The following is a 14,129-nucleotide window of genomic DNA, read 5'->3' as shown; positions in this document are numbered from 1 at the left end:
TTCAAAAGGGACCTGTTCACACATACAATCTTTCCGGAAAATTGCCGCCAATTTTCCGGACAGGTCTGTATGTGTGAAAGGGGCTAATGTGCGCATTAGAAATTACTACATAAAGTTTGCATATTTTTTTGTGTATAATCCATCTTAGGAGGGTTATTGAGGCAGTTATGAGAGATTAAACATTATGGAGCCATTTCAATGTAATTCAATGTAAATAGCATCCACATTCTTTACATCTACTTATTTTCATATATAACACCTTGTTATTCAACCTCTAATCTAAATGTTAGGGGTTTCCAATATGATTAATTTTGCTATTTAAATATCCAAAATTGAAACTAATGCTCAAATGCTTACAGTCAATAGTCTCGAATGTATTTAAAAAGGAAGTATAACTAATGTAGTACACTATAAATTCTTTTTTGTCTTTTGTAAAATTATTTGTATTATAATTTATTTGTTTTTATAATTTATTATTTGTTCTTGTGATAGTAAAGCTGAACGTTCGGCAACAGAACGATAGATAGAAAGAACTATAGATAAATAGAGCGATAGAATGTTAGAACGATACATACAACGATAGATGCAATGACAGAACGATTGAAAAAATGATAGAACGATAAATAGAATGAGACAGAATGACGGAGAGATGAACAAACAGAACGATAAACAGAAAGATAGATAAAATGATAGATAGAACGATGGATAGAGTGATAGATGAATAGAACAATATATAAAACGATAGGCAGAAAGACGGATAGATAAAATGACAAAACGATAGACAGAATGACAGACAGACAGGCAGGCAGGCAGACAGACAGACAGATAGATAGAGCAATAGAGCGATAGATAGATAAAATGATAGTACAATAGATAGAACGATAGATAGATGAGGCGATAGATGGATAGATAAAAAGATAGATAAACTGATAGAACGACAGACAGACAGATGGACGTACGGATGGACAGAACGATAGATAGAACGATAGATAGATTGATGGACAGACAGACAGACAGATAGATAGACAGAACGATAGATAGAACAATAGATAGAACGATAGATAGATAGACAGACAGATAGATAAAGATAGATAGAACGACAGACAGACAGACAGATTAAGTGAATATAATAATGTTCATTCATAAAATGTTGTAATATAACAAAGTTAATATGTTAATTATATAAATGATATAACTGTAGTTTCATCAATTGTTTATCACACATTTTATGTTTTCATTTAAAATGTATTTAAAGGTTTAGTAAATCTGTTCTTATTCTTATAAGTCGAAGTTACACTGAATAAAAAAATAATAAATTAATTAACAATGAAAGAAAAAGCTGAAAAACATACTTTCATACACATATACTTGACAGTTACACTTACTCATAAAAGTATGTCACAACAGTCAAAACCAATAGTCTATTTTTACTTCATTTTTAACGTGCATTCAGAAAACCTGCATACTGCGCACAGAACAAATTCAATTTAACAACAGTATACTATTATGTTTCTCAAAACATCGCTCTAGAGAGCATATCCAAGAATGTTAATGAGACGTTGACATGAGGTTCAGAAGAAGAACATGTGGAACCTGCATTAGTTGATCCGATTCCTGCCGTGAGCACAGACCGTGGTGTAATCTTAGCAGCGTACTTCAGAAACTGTGACTTCCCAGTGCCTGGATCACCCACCAGCAACAGATGAGACTCTCCTATACCCACACAGCACATCCACTGAGTCACAACTATTCAGATCTGTTCACATGAGTTATACGGTTTCAATCTTGCCTTAACGATGAGCCAAAATGTCAGAGCTTCCATTATGTGTAGTGCGAACACATACCTCTCACCTTGGTTCCAGATGCATCTATTCTCTGCACACCACCTGCCAAAACCATAGCAACAGCCAGCTTGACGACGTACATGCCGAACACCTGAGGGCACAGACTCATCAAGATTTCATTCCTGCCTTCAAAATGTCAAGAGAAAGAGAAGAAGAAGAGATGATATGAATCCTCAAAAACACACTCAATCCCATGAGATTCAAACATTATGAGTGGCTGTAGGGGTTTATTAGATGCTTGCTAGAAGGTTCTGACTGAGTTGTTGCTAGGATGTAAAGATAATTGCTAAGTAGGAACCAGAGACATAGCGCAAAATTCCTGGTTTTAGAAGAGTTTTGGTCATTTCCAGCCTGGTCTTAGTGGGTCAGGCTGGAAAATGACCAGCTAAAACCAGCTTGACCAGCCTGGTTTAAGCTGGACATAGCTGGTTTTGACAGGTCATCTTCCAGCCTGACCAGCTAAGACCCGAGGATTTGACTCCCCATTCAAACTGAATGCCAGAGAGGGGTTTCAAAGATGGCTGCAGAGTTAAGTGACTTGCCTTAAAGGGACTTTGGTATAAACCACTAAGAACACCACAGCCACAACTCAAAGTACTTCAGCAACATCCCAATACACCCTAGAAACAATTCAGAACATTCTAGCAGTTCTTTGTCAAGTTTATAATACCATAGGCACCACTCAGGGCACCTTAATCTCCCAATATAACTCACAATCCTCTCAAAACACCTTAACAACCAACCACAACACTCTAGCGACCATTAAAGAACACCATAATAATGCCCCAATACACTGAAGCACCAACACATGATAATGGACTGCACTTCTGAGACATTTCTAAAGCATCCTATGAGAACACAGACAGTTTTAAGATATTAAGGTATACAGAGTATTCTGCGGTAAAACCTAGATGAGATACAGCTGTGGATACTCTCATCAATATAACAATGTTTGTGATGCTGTACAACAATAATGGATATTTTGACATTACTGGGCAGGGTAGGCATTATTAAATTCAATTTAATAGTTAATTTGATGAATACTACTCAGTATAACAAACCAGTTTTTCGGTCCACAAAACCCTCCTTTAATTTTTTCAAAGGGGGTTTTTGTTAAAACATCACAAAAAAGTCTAATAATAAGAAATTTGAGATGGGTGTGGATTTTACCTGTCTTCTGGGGTCAATTGAACAATTTTTTGGGATCATAGCCTGCTTGAGTACACTGCTAGCAGAAGGTAACATAGATTTAACTTTTTCTAACATGTTTAAATTGAAATATCTTCATAATAAAAATATGTTCGCTGTGAATGGATATGTGAAGCAGCATATTGGATTGAGAAAAGACACTTTTTGTTATTATCTATATACTAAAATGATAGCCTTTTATTTGTTGCCTCAAGGCAACTTTGTGCAGTTAGACCACTTTTGTTAAAACAAGAACATCCTATGGATGGAAATGTGCAGAAACGTATGGTCATCACCACATATTATTAATATATTTTTTGCTTTACTCTAAGGTATTACTCACAGGAAATGGATGTTGAAACATTTTATGGAGGTAAAGAACAAAATTGAACCGTTAGGCTCATTGCTTCTGACAGCGAGCTTTAAGAGTCACATTAGCGATGTTTTCATTCAAAGATGCAAATTAAACTTGCAAAAAGCTACAGCTCTGCTGAGTTTATCTTTAACCCTGTTTAAGCAAACCTAATGAAATTAATCAAGTTCTTTAGGCTTGTTTGAAACCTACAGGTAAGTGTGCTGAAGTAGGGTAGGAACTAAACTCTGCAGGGCTGCTGCCCTCTAGGAACGGAGTTTGATGTGCATCTGGATTCAGCCCAATTTATGGTTATGGATACACAGAAAAAGAGATACAGAGTACCAAGATGCAAAGGTTCTTCTAAAGGAGAATGCCCAAACTCAGTCCTGGAGGGCCGGTGTCCTGCAAAGTTTATCTCCGGAGTTTAATTGTCAACCTGCCAATACATTTCTATGCTAGTTGGAGCTTGAGTAGCTGGTTTAGGTGTGTCTAACTGGGGTTAGAGCTATACTCTGCAGGACACCGGCCCAGCAGGACCGAGTTTGGGCACCCTGACCTAAAGCCAATTGACCAAAATATGGCACCCACCTTTGCTTCAACAACTTTCTGAGGTTCCACAATGAATAATAAATATTAATAAACAAGTACATTCAATCGGTACCCCACAGGAGCACACAATACACCATTTATGGCTAGTTTTTGATGAAATATTACTTATTGATATTGTTTATGTAAATTTTTTCTAATGTATTTATGGCTTGTTTGTACCTCATTTCACATATAATAATATACAGAAAACCTTAAGTACCCTAATAGCACGTTGTTGCCCTGAGGCAATAAATCAACAAGTGGTGGAGGGGCCAGGGGGAGCACATATTATGATTGATCCATTATAAGGGACCGCCAAGCACCCAAAAATTAGGGTGAAATATACATTTTTTTCCTCCTAAAAAAAACAAAACAAAACCCATGCCATCAAGGGTATAATTACTGTTTTTACATTACTGTGATGGTTGGGTTTAGGAAGACATTAATAGTATGGTACTATACCGTACTGTAAAAGTACAATGAATGGGTAATTTAATAAATTATAAATGACTCTCCAACCACAGCTGTATCCCTTTTAGCAAAACTCTATACTGGGAGTTTTGGACTGGTTATTATGGTTTGATAAGTTGCTAAGAAGTACTTATTATCAGTTGCTAGAATGGTTACAAGGAGTGGTTGCAGAAAATGAGTAGGTGGTTGCTTATTTATTTATGTTTGTTTTGCTGTATATTCACCATGTTGAACTCATGTATCTGACTGATTAGAAATGTAATATTCTTAAAATGTGATTTAAGGTTTCATTCAAAAAAAAAAAAAAAAAAAAGGTGCAGCATGAGTTACATGGCAAAGTTAAATATGGTGGCTGGAGTTAGGGATGTGTTCAAATAACTTTATAAGCAATGGCAGCCTAATAGTGATATTGTGCGTCAGCAAACACTAGTGGCAACAGATTACAACACAGTTTCATGGTCCTCATCAGCTAAACTTTCTCTACAGGAACCAAAATCTAGTTTGGATAGCAATAGGAAAGTGAAAAACCTTTTATATGCCAAGGAGACATGATGCTGTAAAAGATCCTGCTGTTCACCCAAAGGTTAATATAGTTTTGCATTTGTTTAAATGGGTTTTTGGGCATAATTTTTTTTTACATTTGCTATACATTTCAGCTTAGTTTTAGATTGTTTGCTTCATTCATGTTTTTGTTAGCTTTAGTTTCATTTTTATTTTGTACACACATTTCTATTTAGTTTTTATACATCTAGTTTTAGTTAACCAAACATGCCCAGTGTCGACCACAGCAAAATTTAATGTTTGCAATGTTTGTTAACTCTGGTGCAAACTTTTTAGTATAACAAAAAATAATTGTTAGATCAGACACTGCATCCAAAACTGCAATGAATACAAGTAAAATTGATGAAGAATTCAGAGAAGCATCTTCATATTAAAGATGAAACTGCATGGTTAGTTAAACATGCCTAATTAAATTTTGTTTTGCCAAATGAAGAATAGGTAAAACATGTTTTATGTTTATATATTAAAGATGTTTCTGTATATAATCATCTACAGGCCAGATTTTCTACCACAGAATGAGTGCTAATTATTTTTGCTAATTATTATATTATTTTAGCTAGTTTTTCAGTGACTGCTGTTAGATTGATTCAGCTTTTAATCTATTGTGAATATTATTGTGTTTATTTTTATATTGTGTTATTATATGTCAGGACAATGTTTTTTGACCAATATTTCAAGTCTTTGTTTACTAAAATAACTTTGTTTCAGTGACTGTTGTTAGATTGGTTTAGTTTTAGTTATTAGTCTATTGGGAAATCTTGTATTATATGTCAGGACAATGTTTTTTGACCAATACTTTTAGACTTTGTTTACTACAATAACCTATTTCCACCCAGACTGCATTTCTCAGAATCACTATTTTAAAAGACAGAGACTGTGTACCGGCAATGGGGTCATGTTTGTGACTGTCCCAGAATTCCTCAAACTCCTTCTGAATGTCTTCCAGCACCAGTGCTGTAGTGGACTGCTCATTATTGACCTCTATATAGTTTGCTTTTAGCACGATCTCCACATCGCAGCGGCAGTCCTGAAACATCGGCTTCCAGCGCTGACACACAACTCCGTACACTGTGATGTCATCTCCTGTAAGATACACATGACAGCATCACACGAGTCAAAAAGACATGTGATGATGCCCTGAGGGATGCTACTATTATTATAACAGTGAAGTAAACATAAACAGCAAGCAAACACGCTGTGATTAAAAAAATCCCAACAAAAACACCCTGAACAATCAAATCCTACCATGACAAAAAATTCAGAACAATAAAACTCTAAGAAAGCTTTAAATATTTTTCTTCTTTACATTTGATTGTGCCTACGCCTGTCACGATATCTATTTTGTTTTACTATATATTGCACCAAAAATATTGCGATAAACGATACTATTGTAATTTGTGTCACTCATTATATAATGCTGAATGACAATAAAATATCACAATGCAAGTACACTCTTCCAAAGAACACATCTTATTTTATTCTTAAGAATATTTAATTTTATTAAAGTCATTTTAACAATGTAATACTTAGGCATTAAAATTAGAATGTGAAAACAACTAAACAATAATAAACGTTAACAAAAAAATGCAAAGTAAAAAATAACAGAGACTGCAATATCTGCTACCAGATCTATTTTCTGTTGTCAGACTCCCACATCAAAATATACTATAGTAATTTTATAGTTAACACTATAGTGTTTACTGCTAACAGAGATAGAGATGTTGCACAATCAGCTAAAGAGTAGTAGCTAGTATTGTTTTTTTATGAATGGGCAACATATATTGCATCACCAAAAATTATTGAGGTCATGTCCATATTTTGTGTGATAAGTCGATATATTGATTATTGTGACAGGCCTAATTTCACTTTTTTGCAAAAAAAAAAAAAAAAAAAAATATATATATATATATATATATATATATATATATATATATATATATATATATATATATATATATATATATATATATATAAATTATGCATTTATGCTATGATTTATCATAAACACTGCATAAAACAATTCAGTGCAACAGTACACAAATTGTTTAGTGGACTTTACCTTTAAAATAAGTGAGTAAACCCATTGTCTTATAATTATGTCTAATTATTAAAGTATTTATTTAAAGTAATTATTAAGCAAATAAACTATGTGCATAATTAAAAAAAAAAGAATTTAAGTAACAACAGAATTACTTACATTAAGTAAAATCAACTTTTAAGGCAATGGATTAACTCACTTTTTTAAAAAAATTATTGCTTTTTAAAGTGTAGTTAATGTTTAAAAAAAAATACTGAAACAAACCAAAAAATACTTAGAACATATTATATAATTGCTGTGTGGTGGCACAGTGGGTAGCGCTGTTGCTTCAGAGCAAGAAGGTTGCTGGTTTGAGCCTCAGCTGGGTCAGTGATCATTTCTGTGTGGAGTTTGCATGTTCTACCCGTGTTGGTTTTCCTCACAAGTCAAATGACATGTGGTATAGATAAATTGGGTAAGCTAAATTGCCCGTAGTGTTTGTGTGTAAATGAGAGTGTATGGATGAATCCCAGTGATGGGTTGCAGCTGGAAGGGGATCCACTGCATAAAAAACACATGCTGGATAAATTTGCGGTTCATTCCGCTGTGGCGAACCCATATTAATAAAGGGACTAAGACGATAAGAAAATGAATGAATGAATAATAATTGAAGTTAAAACAGAATTACTTGTTTTTTTTTGTTGTTTTTTTTAAAGTAAAATCAGATTTACTTTCTTTTTAAAAACGAATTGCTTTCTACAGCGTAGTTTATGTTTACATAATACTTAGAACAAAAAAAACAACTAAAACATATGTGATTTGATGACATACTAATAATCATTTCTTTACTGTCAACTTGTAAAGGGCAGTACACTGTAAAGTGTTTTTCTTTAAAGTTTTGTCTTGTTGTACCCATAAAACAACATAAATAATCTGCCAATGGGGTAAGTAAAATAAATTTCTCAAAGCGAAAACATGATTATTTTACTTAACCCATTGGAAGATTATTTTGCTACAAGAAAAAAAAAACTTAATTGTATGTATTGTATTTTATATGTATTATTATTGTATTGTTTTTCCCCTCTCTTTTGTTGTAGTAAAATGTAAAAAGCATGTGAATAAATAAAAAAACACTTCATTTTGATTTAATTATGAAAACAAACATGTGTTTTACTAGTCCAGAAAACACTTCTTGATTTTAGAATTTATAGATATTTGGACAAGAAATAGGACAAAAACTCCAAGTAAAAAAAAACATTTTTTGTATTGTACATGCATAAACCACAGACTGAACTCTATTTCTGCTTTTAACCTGATTTGCAGCTGTCCACAAGATCATCCTCCAGGATGATGAGCATGGATCGAGGAATGCTGCCCACCGACAGCTTCTGTACCTGTAGGTGAGAGTGCATTTACATTTACAGTTTATTTTCCGTTACATCAGCTTCATAGTAAGACCCTGTCAACATCAAACAGAATGTGCTATAATCTTTTCTTTTGTGACAAACACCTGAGCACATCAGCTTAGTCAACACAAAAACAAAATTGGGTGAGACTTGATTTGGGTTGTGGCGTGGTATTGGTAAATCAGATGTGACCGAATGATTGACCCACTGTAGCATGTAGTAAAATATTCTAAAATTACATTTAAAAAATGACAGTGGAGCTAGTGGTCTGCAATAATGACCAACATTTGCATCTAAATACTTTTTTTTGTGTGGAAATTTTTAACAATTAATACAAAGGATTAGAATGAATAATTTACGGTAAACAGAATCTATTATTAATGTGAATGCAAGAGTGTATGGGTGTTTCCCAGTGTTGGGTTGCGGATGGAAGGGCATCCGCTGCGTAAAACATATGCTGGATAAGTTGGCGGTTCATTCCTCTGTGGCGACCCCTAATTATTAAAAAGACCAAGCCAAAAAGAAAAAGAATGGATGAATCACAACAACAGAACTCACAAATAATTTTACTAATTTTAATTTGATCTACTATTGAGTGCATCCTAAACCTTTAGTACAATGATTTTATAACTGAAATTACAAATAATACAGAAAAGAGATGTAAAGCACACAAACCAAAAAAGATGAAAATTAGGCTTAATTAATGTCTTGATAATTAAAGCTAAATGTATGATTCAGGAGGTGGAGAGAACAAAAAAACAGGAATAATGGGAATTTTATTTACTATGTAATTGTAAATAAACATTCATTAATTTTCCTTTGGCTTAGTCCCTTTTTTATCAGGGGTCGACACAGTGGAATGAACCGCCAACTAGGCATGGGCCGGTATAAGATTCTGACATTTTAATAACCTTAAATATAAATATCACAGTTTCACGGTAATGAGATTACTATTCTAAGATATATTATTTCTATATGTCTAGGTAAAAAACAAAACCTTTTTCCCCTTTGAACACAATATAGTTTAATTTGGGAAACATTTTAATCATTTTGGTATAGTAGCAAAACAGGCTAAATAATTTAAATGAATAATTGACTTCTGCTGTCTTAATTGGTTTGAAAAACACAGATTTATTTACAACTTAAAACTGCATCTTTGGATATCTTTCTGCTGAAGATACTGCTGTCCTAAAAAAAAAAAAAAAAAGGAAATAAAAAAATCATACTCACCTTAGGAACGGTATAGCAGAAAATTTTAACTGATTTAGAACCCTGACTTTTCCAAACCGCGGTATATCTTGCTTGAACACGGTTATCGTCCCATGCCTACCGCTAACTATTCCTCCGTAAGTTTTATACAGCGGATGCCTTTTCCACATCAACATGGGAAGAACATTCAAACACACAGAAATTCCAACTGGCCCAGCTGGGACTCAAACCAGCGACCTTCTTGCTGTGAAGCGACAGTGTTAACCACTGTGCCACTGTACCGTCCCTTATTCAAAATAAAATGTCATACAAACATTATTTTTTAAGATACTTGATATCATGTGTGTCATTATTGAAAATGTTTGTCATTATAATTAAGAGTTTTTGTTTTTGAATACAAAGAAGGTTCATCTTGGACACAAGATGTACCTGCAGTCCTAGAATCATCTGTATACAGTATATATAGAATTTTGCTGGCTGACTTAGGCCTGGCATGGATAAATAAATGGCAAAGTAGACTGCGACCAATACCTGTCCTAACAAGTGATTTACTGAATCATTCATTCAGACAATCATTGCACGATTGTTGCGACTGTCTTTATGAATTGACAATTGCATCATTTGCTCAACTGATTCCTTCAAAAAAAGATGCATTCAAGAACAAAACTCTGAGAAGCACAAATCCTTAGCTGTGGATTTATCTGGAACATGTTTTTTTGCTTAAAAATAGTAAAAAACTAACTAATTTATGTCTAAAAAAGGAACCTGAATTACAGTATATGTTTTTCCAAAGATAACATGCTCGATACCAGCTATTTTTGTAGACAATAAATATTGCACTCATCTATATACAACAGAATATATTCATTGTTAAATAAGCTTTTTTTTCCTGCACCAGGGTGCTTCAGAGTGACTCTCCCTGAATAAACAGCACTAAAATCGCAAAAACAAAACTCTCACCTGCTCCTGAATTTTGATCTCCTGGTAGTCCTTGCAGGCGGCCGGTGGGGCATCACTCCCAGATAGGCAGGTAAATTTAAAAGAACCACATCCCTCCTCACTGGGGCAGCTGGTCGGTGGAGTGAAGGTGTAAAACTGCTCAAAGGAGGCCTGCACAGAGAACACGTGTCTGCACTTATTGCACATGTAGTCTCGCTCATACTCCAGTACTTTGGTTACACTGGTGCGGATGACAGTGCCCGTGACGGACAGGAAATGACCCACGTCTCTGGCTTTAGGAATATGATCTCTAGTCAGCTCAGGACACACAGGTAAACCTACAAACAAGTAAAGAAACACATTAAAAGGATTAGTTTACCCAAAAATCATTATTTAGGCATGGGTCGGTATAAGATTCTGAAGGTATAATAACCTTAGATATAAATATCACAGTTTCCCGGTATTGTGGTCACTACTCTCAAATATATTTGTTATAAATGTCTGGGTAAAAAACAAAACCTTTCCCCCCTCTGTATACAACATATTTTAATTTGGGAAACATTATTTTGGAGCAGTAAACATGTCACGCATAATTATTCAAATGAATAATTGACTTCTGCTGTCTTCATTTGTTTAAAACACTGATATTTTTACAATTTAAAACGGCATCTTTGGAGATCTTTTCTGCTGGAGATACTGCTGTGCTAAAAAACCTAAAAAAAAAATGCAAATAAAAAATCTTACACACACCTTAAGATCGGTATAGCAGAAAATCTCCAGGGTTATAAAACCTTGACTTTTTCAAACCGTGGTATACCTTGAACACGGTTATCATCCCATGCCTACTCTTATTAATTATTCACCTTCATATGATCTCAATCCACCAAGCTCTTTGTTCATCTTCGGAAAACTAATTATCCTTATCCTCTATAGACAGCAACATCCCAAATCTGCCCAAAAACAACAACGATTTGACAACACAGAATGCCTCAAACTTCTACATCAGATCAGGATGAGCATTTACTATGGGCAATTTGATGCTTGAGTCGCACTGCTGACTCTAATGACATTATACAAATACAGGAAGGAGGCCAAATACTGGAAGCAACTGAAAATGTGCTAATAATTTGCTAAAACAAAAATTCAGAAAATAAGTTTCACACTTTGGCAAAACAAAAGGTATTAGAGTAATTTAATTATGACTGAAAATATTATTATTATTATTATTTAACAAATAACAACAATTAATAACAATTTAATATTTTTTTTATTCAATACGTTAAATACATTATGCTGACGTCAACATGGTAAACAATTGCATTACTTGAGTACTTAACGTCAGCAATAATTTCAGCAAAAAAAAAAAAATAAAGTTTTCTAACAATCTAAAACAAATGTTGAATTTCTGGGTAACTATTTCTGTTGAAGGAATAAGCAAGCATCCTATTAAACACTAGATGACAGTGTCATTCCACCACAGCCTTCAAGGCTCCGGCTCGAGTAGTGTGGATCCATAACTGGTAGATGGCGCTGCATACTCATTCATGAAAAGTTCAAAAGCGGAGTTACAACCTCTTGCATTTTCTTGCATAATAAACCAAATCAGAGCACATTCAATATTTGAATATGACCCCGCCTGGCACAGTTTCATCATAGAAAAACATAAAAGAAAGAAGAATCTGAAAAATGTCAAAGTTACTTAGGCAATAATAAACCTGCAAGCGCTTTTTCCTGTTTCCCCGTATAACCACAGACTGCAGTGGAGAAAATGGCTTTGTGAGCGTGTTGATTTGGATGAGTCACATCTGCAGGGCTGCAGATGAAGAGCATGTAATTACAGGTGACGGCAATCATCTCCTACAGGACATAAGAGAAAAGCTCTTGGCTTCGTCACAATGTAAACCATCCATCCCACATACCTGAGGGATCAAACACAAGCCTCTCCTTCAGCCTACACGTCATCTCAAACAATCTTCAGACTCTCGCAGTGCATGGCAGGCTGCTGGGTTTAGACAAGCGGATTAGGGCTGTTAAAAATGGAGTATACATGATCTGGATTTAAATAAGCACCTTTGTTTATGTAAGATCATCAAGGTCACATCAGTAGATGACAGAATCAAATGAATCATATAAAGCCATTTTAAAATCGATCAAAGTCGTCTTATAGTTTTTTAAAACAACTGTTGAGTAATTACTGTGCAGTGCACATTTGACAACCATACAAAAGAAAAATTAAAGTCAATTGTTAATTAATTAAATTATTATAAGTCAGTATAATATAGTATAATATAATATAATATAATATAATATAATATAATATAATATAATATAATATAATATAATATAATATATGTGACACGGTGGCTCAGTGGTTAGCACTGTCGGCTCACAGAAAGTTAACTGGTTCAAGTCCCAGCTGGGAGTCCCTAGCATTTCTGTGGTGTTCCCGGGTGCTCCGGTTTCCCCCACAGTCCAAAGACATGCGGTACAGGTGAATTGATAAACTAGGTTGGCTGTAGTGTATGAGTGTGTATAGATGTTTCCCAGTACTGGGTTGCAGCTGGAAGGGCATCCGCTATGTAAAACATGCTGGATAAGTTGGCGGTTCATTCTGCTGTGGCGACCCCTGATGAATAAAGGGACTAAGCTAATATATAATATGCTATACACAGGGAAAATTTTATCATATAATCACTGCATTAAAGTGCTATCAAATAAACCAAAAAAAACAAAACAAAAAATGTGCACTTACATATTGTTCTTTTTGAAAATTCGATTAATACACGAAAGTAAAATGACTTATCATTTGAGCTTACATTCATTTAAAAATTGTGATCTTCTGATGAAAAAGTTATTACAATTAGCACAAAAATATTAGCCTGTTTTCAGCACTGATAAATGGTTGAAGCAAGTCAGCATATCAGAATGATTTCTAAAGAATCCTGTAAGATTGAAGTGATGATGCTTTATATAGTTTCATATATAGTTTCAGCATCAATATCACAATGCGTGTGCCCACTGGGCATGGGACAATGACAGTTTTCAAGGTATACTACGGTTTGGAAAAGTCAAGGTTCGACTCTGCGGAAAACCATAAAGAATTGTTTATTTGAACTTTTGTCTTTGGTCCTATTGTAACTATTCTAACTATGTACAACGGCAAAAAACTGAGGTGCGCAGGGCACCGCAAAACACTCACGGCTGTTAGTAAACCATTTAAAAGATGCTCCTCTCAAAGCAAACAGCATGTCCGCTGTGATCGGCACCTAATGTAGCCAAACCTTCAAAAAAATATATAATAATATTTTTTAATCGTTAAAAAACGCACCCTATCAGTAAACGGTTAATCGAATGTTATAAGCATCACCATTGCCTTGCTTACAATAATTAGCTTAAAAAAAAAACTAATAAAAAACAAAACTATATATTTCAGTTATTAAAAAAATAACTTCACAGTATTACTTTTTATGAAATCAAGTTTTGAAATGTGATATTTATTCATTGGGATAAACCCCTTGAAATCTTATTTTCAAGAGGGTCCCACAATTAAT

At 34.2% G+C, this 14,129-nt stretch overlaps 1 protein-coding gene across 2 annotated transcripts in view; it reads right to left on the bottom strand.

The window, feature by feature from the left end:
• Positions 1–14,129, bottom strand: part of mcm9 (minichromosome maintenance 9 homologous recombination repair factor) — a 38,026-nt gene that overhangs the window by 10,133 nt on the left and 13,764 nt on the right. For both annotated transcript variants that reach the window (NM_001346160.1, XM_087296978.1), the window contains 5 exon segments: positions 1,594–1,713; positions 1,845–1,970; positions 5,890–6,090; positions 8,337–8,418; positions 10,600–10,916. In NM_001346160.1, the coding sequence (NP_001333089.1) occupies positions 1,594–1,713; positions 1,845–1,970; positions 5,890–6,090; positions 8,337–8,418; positions 10,600–10,916 (846 nt within the window).

The sequence above is a fragment of the Danio rerio genome, chromosome 20 (genome assembly GCF_052040795.2).
Source record: "Danio rerio strain M-AB ecotype USA chromosome 20, GRCz13ab, whole genome shotgun sequence".
Lineage (NCBI taxonomy): Eukaryota > Metazoa > Chordata > Actinopteri > Cypriniformes > Danionidae > Danio > Danio rerio.
The sequence above is the reverse complement of the archived record's forward strand: the minus strand, read 5'-3'. Positions and strand labels throughout refer to the sequence as shown.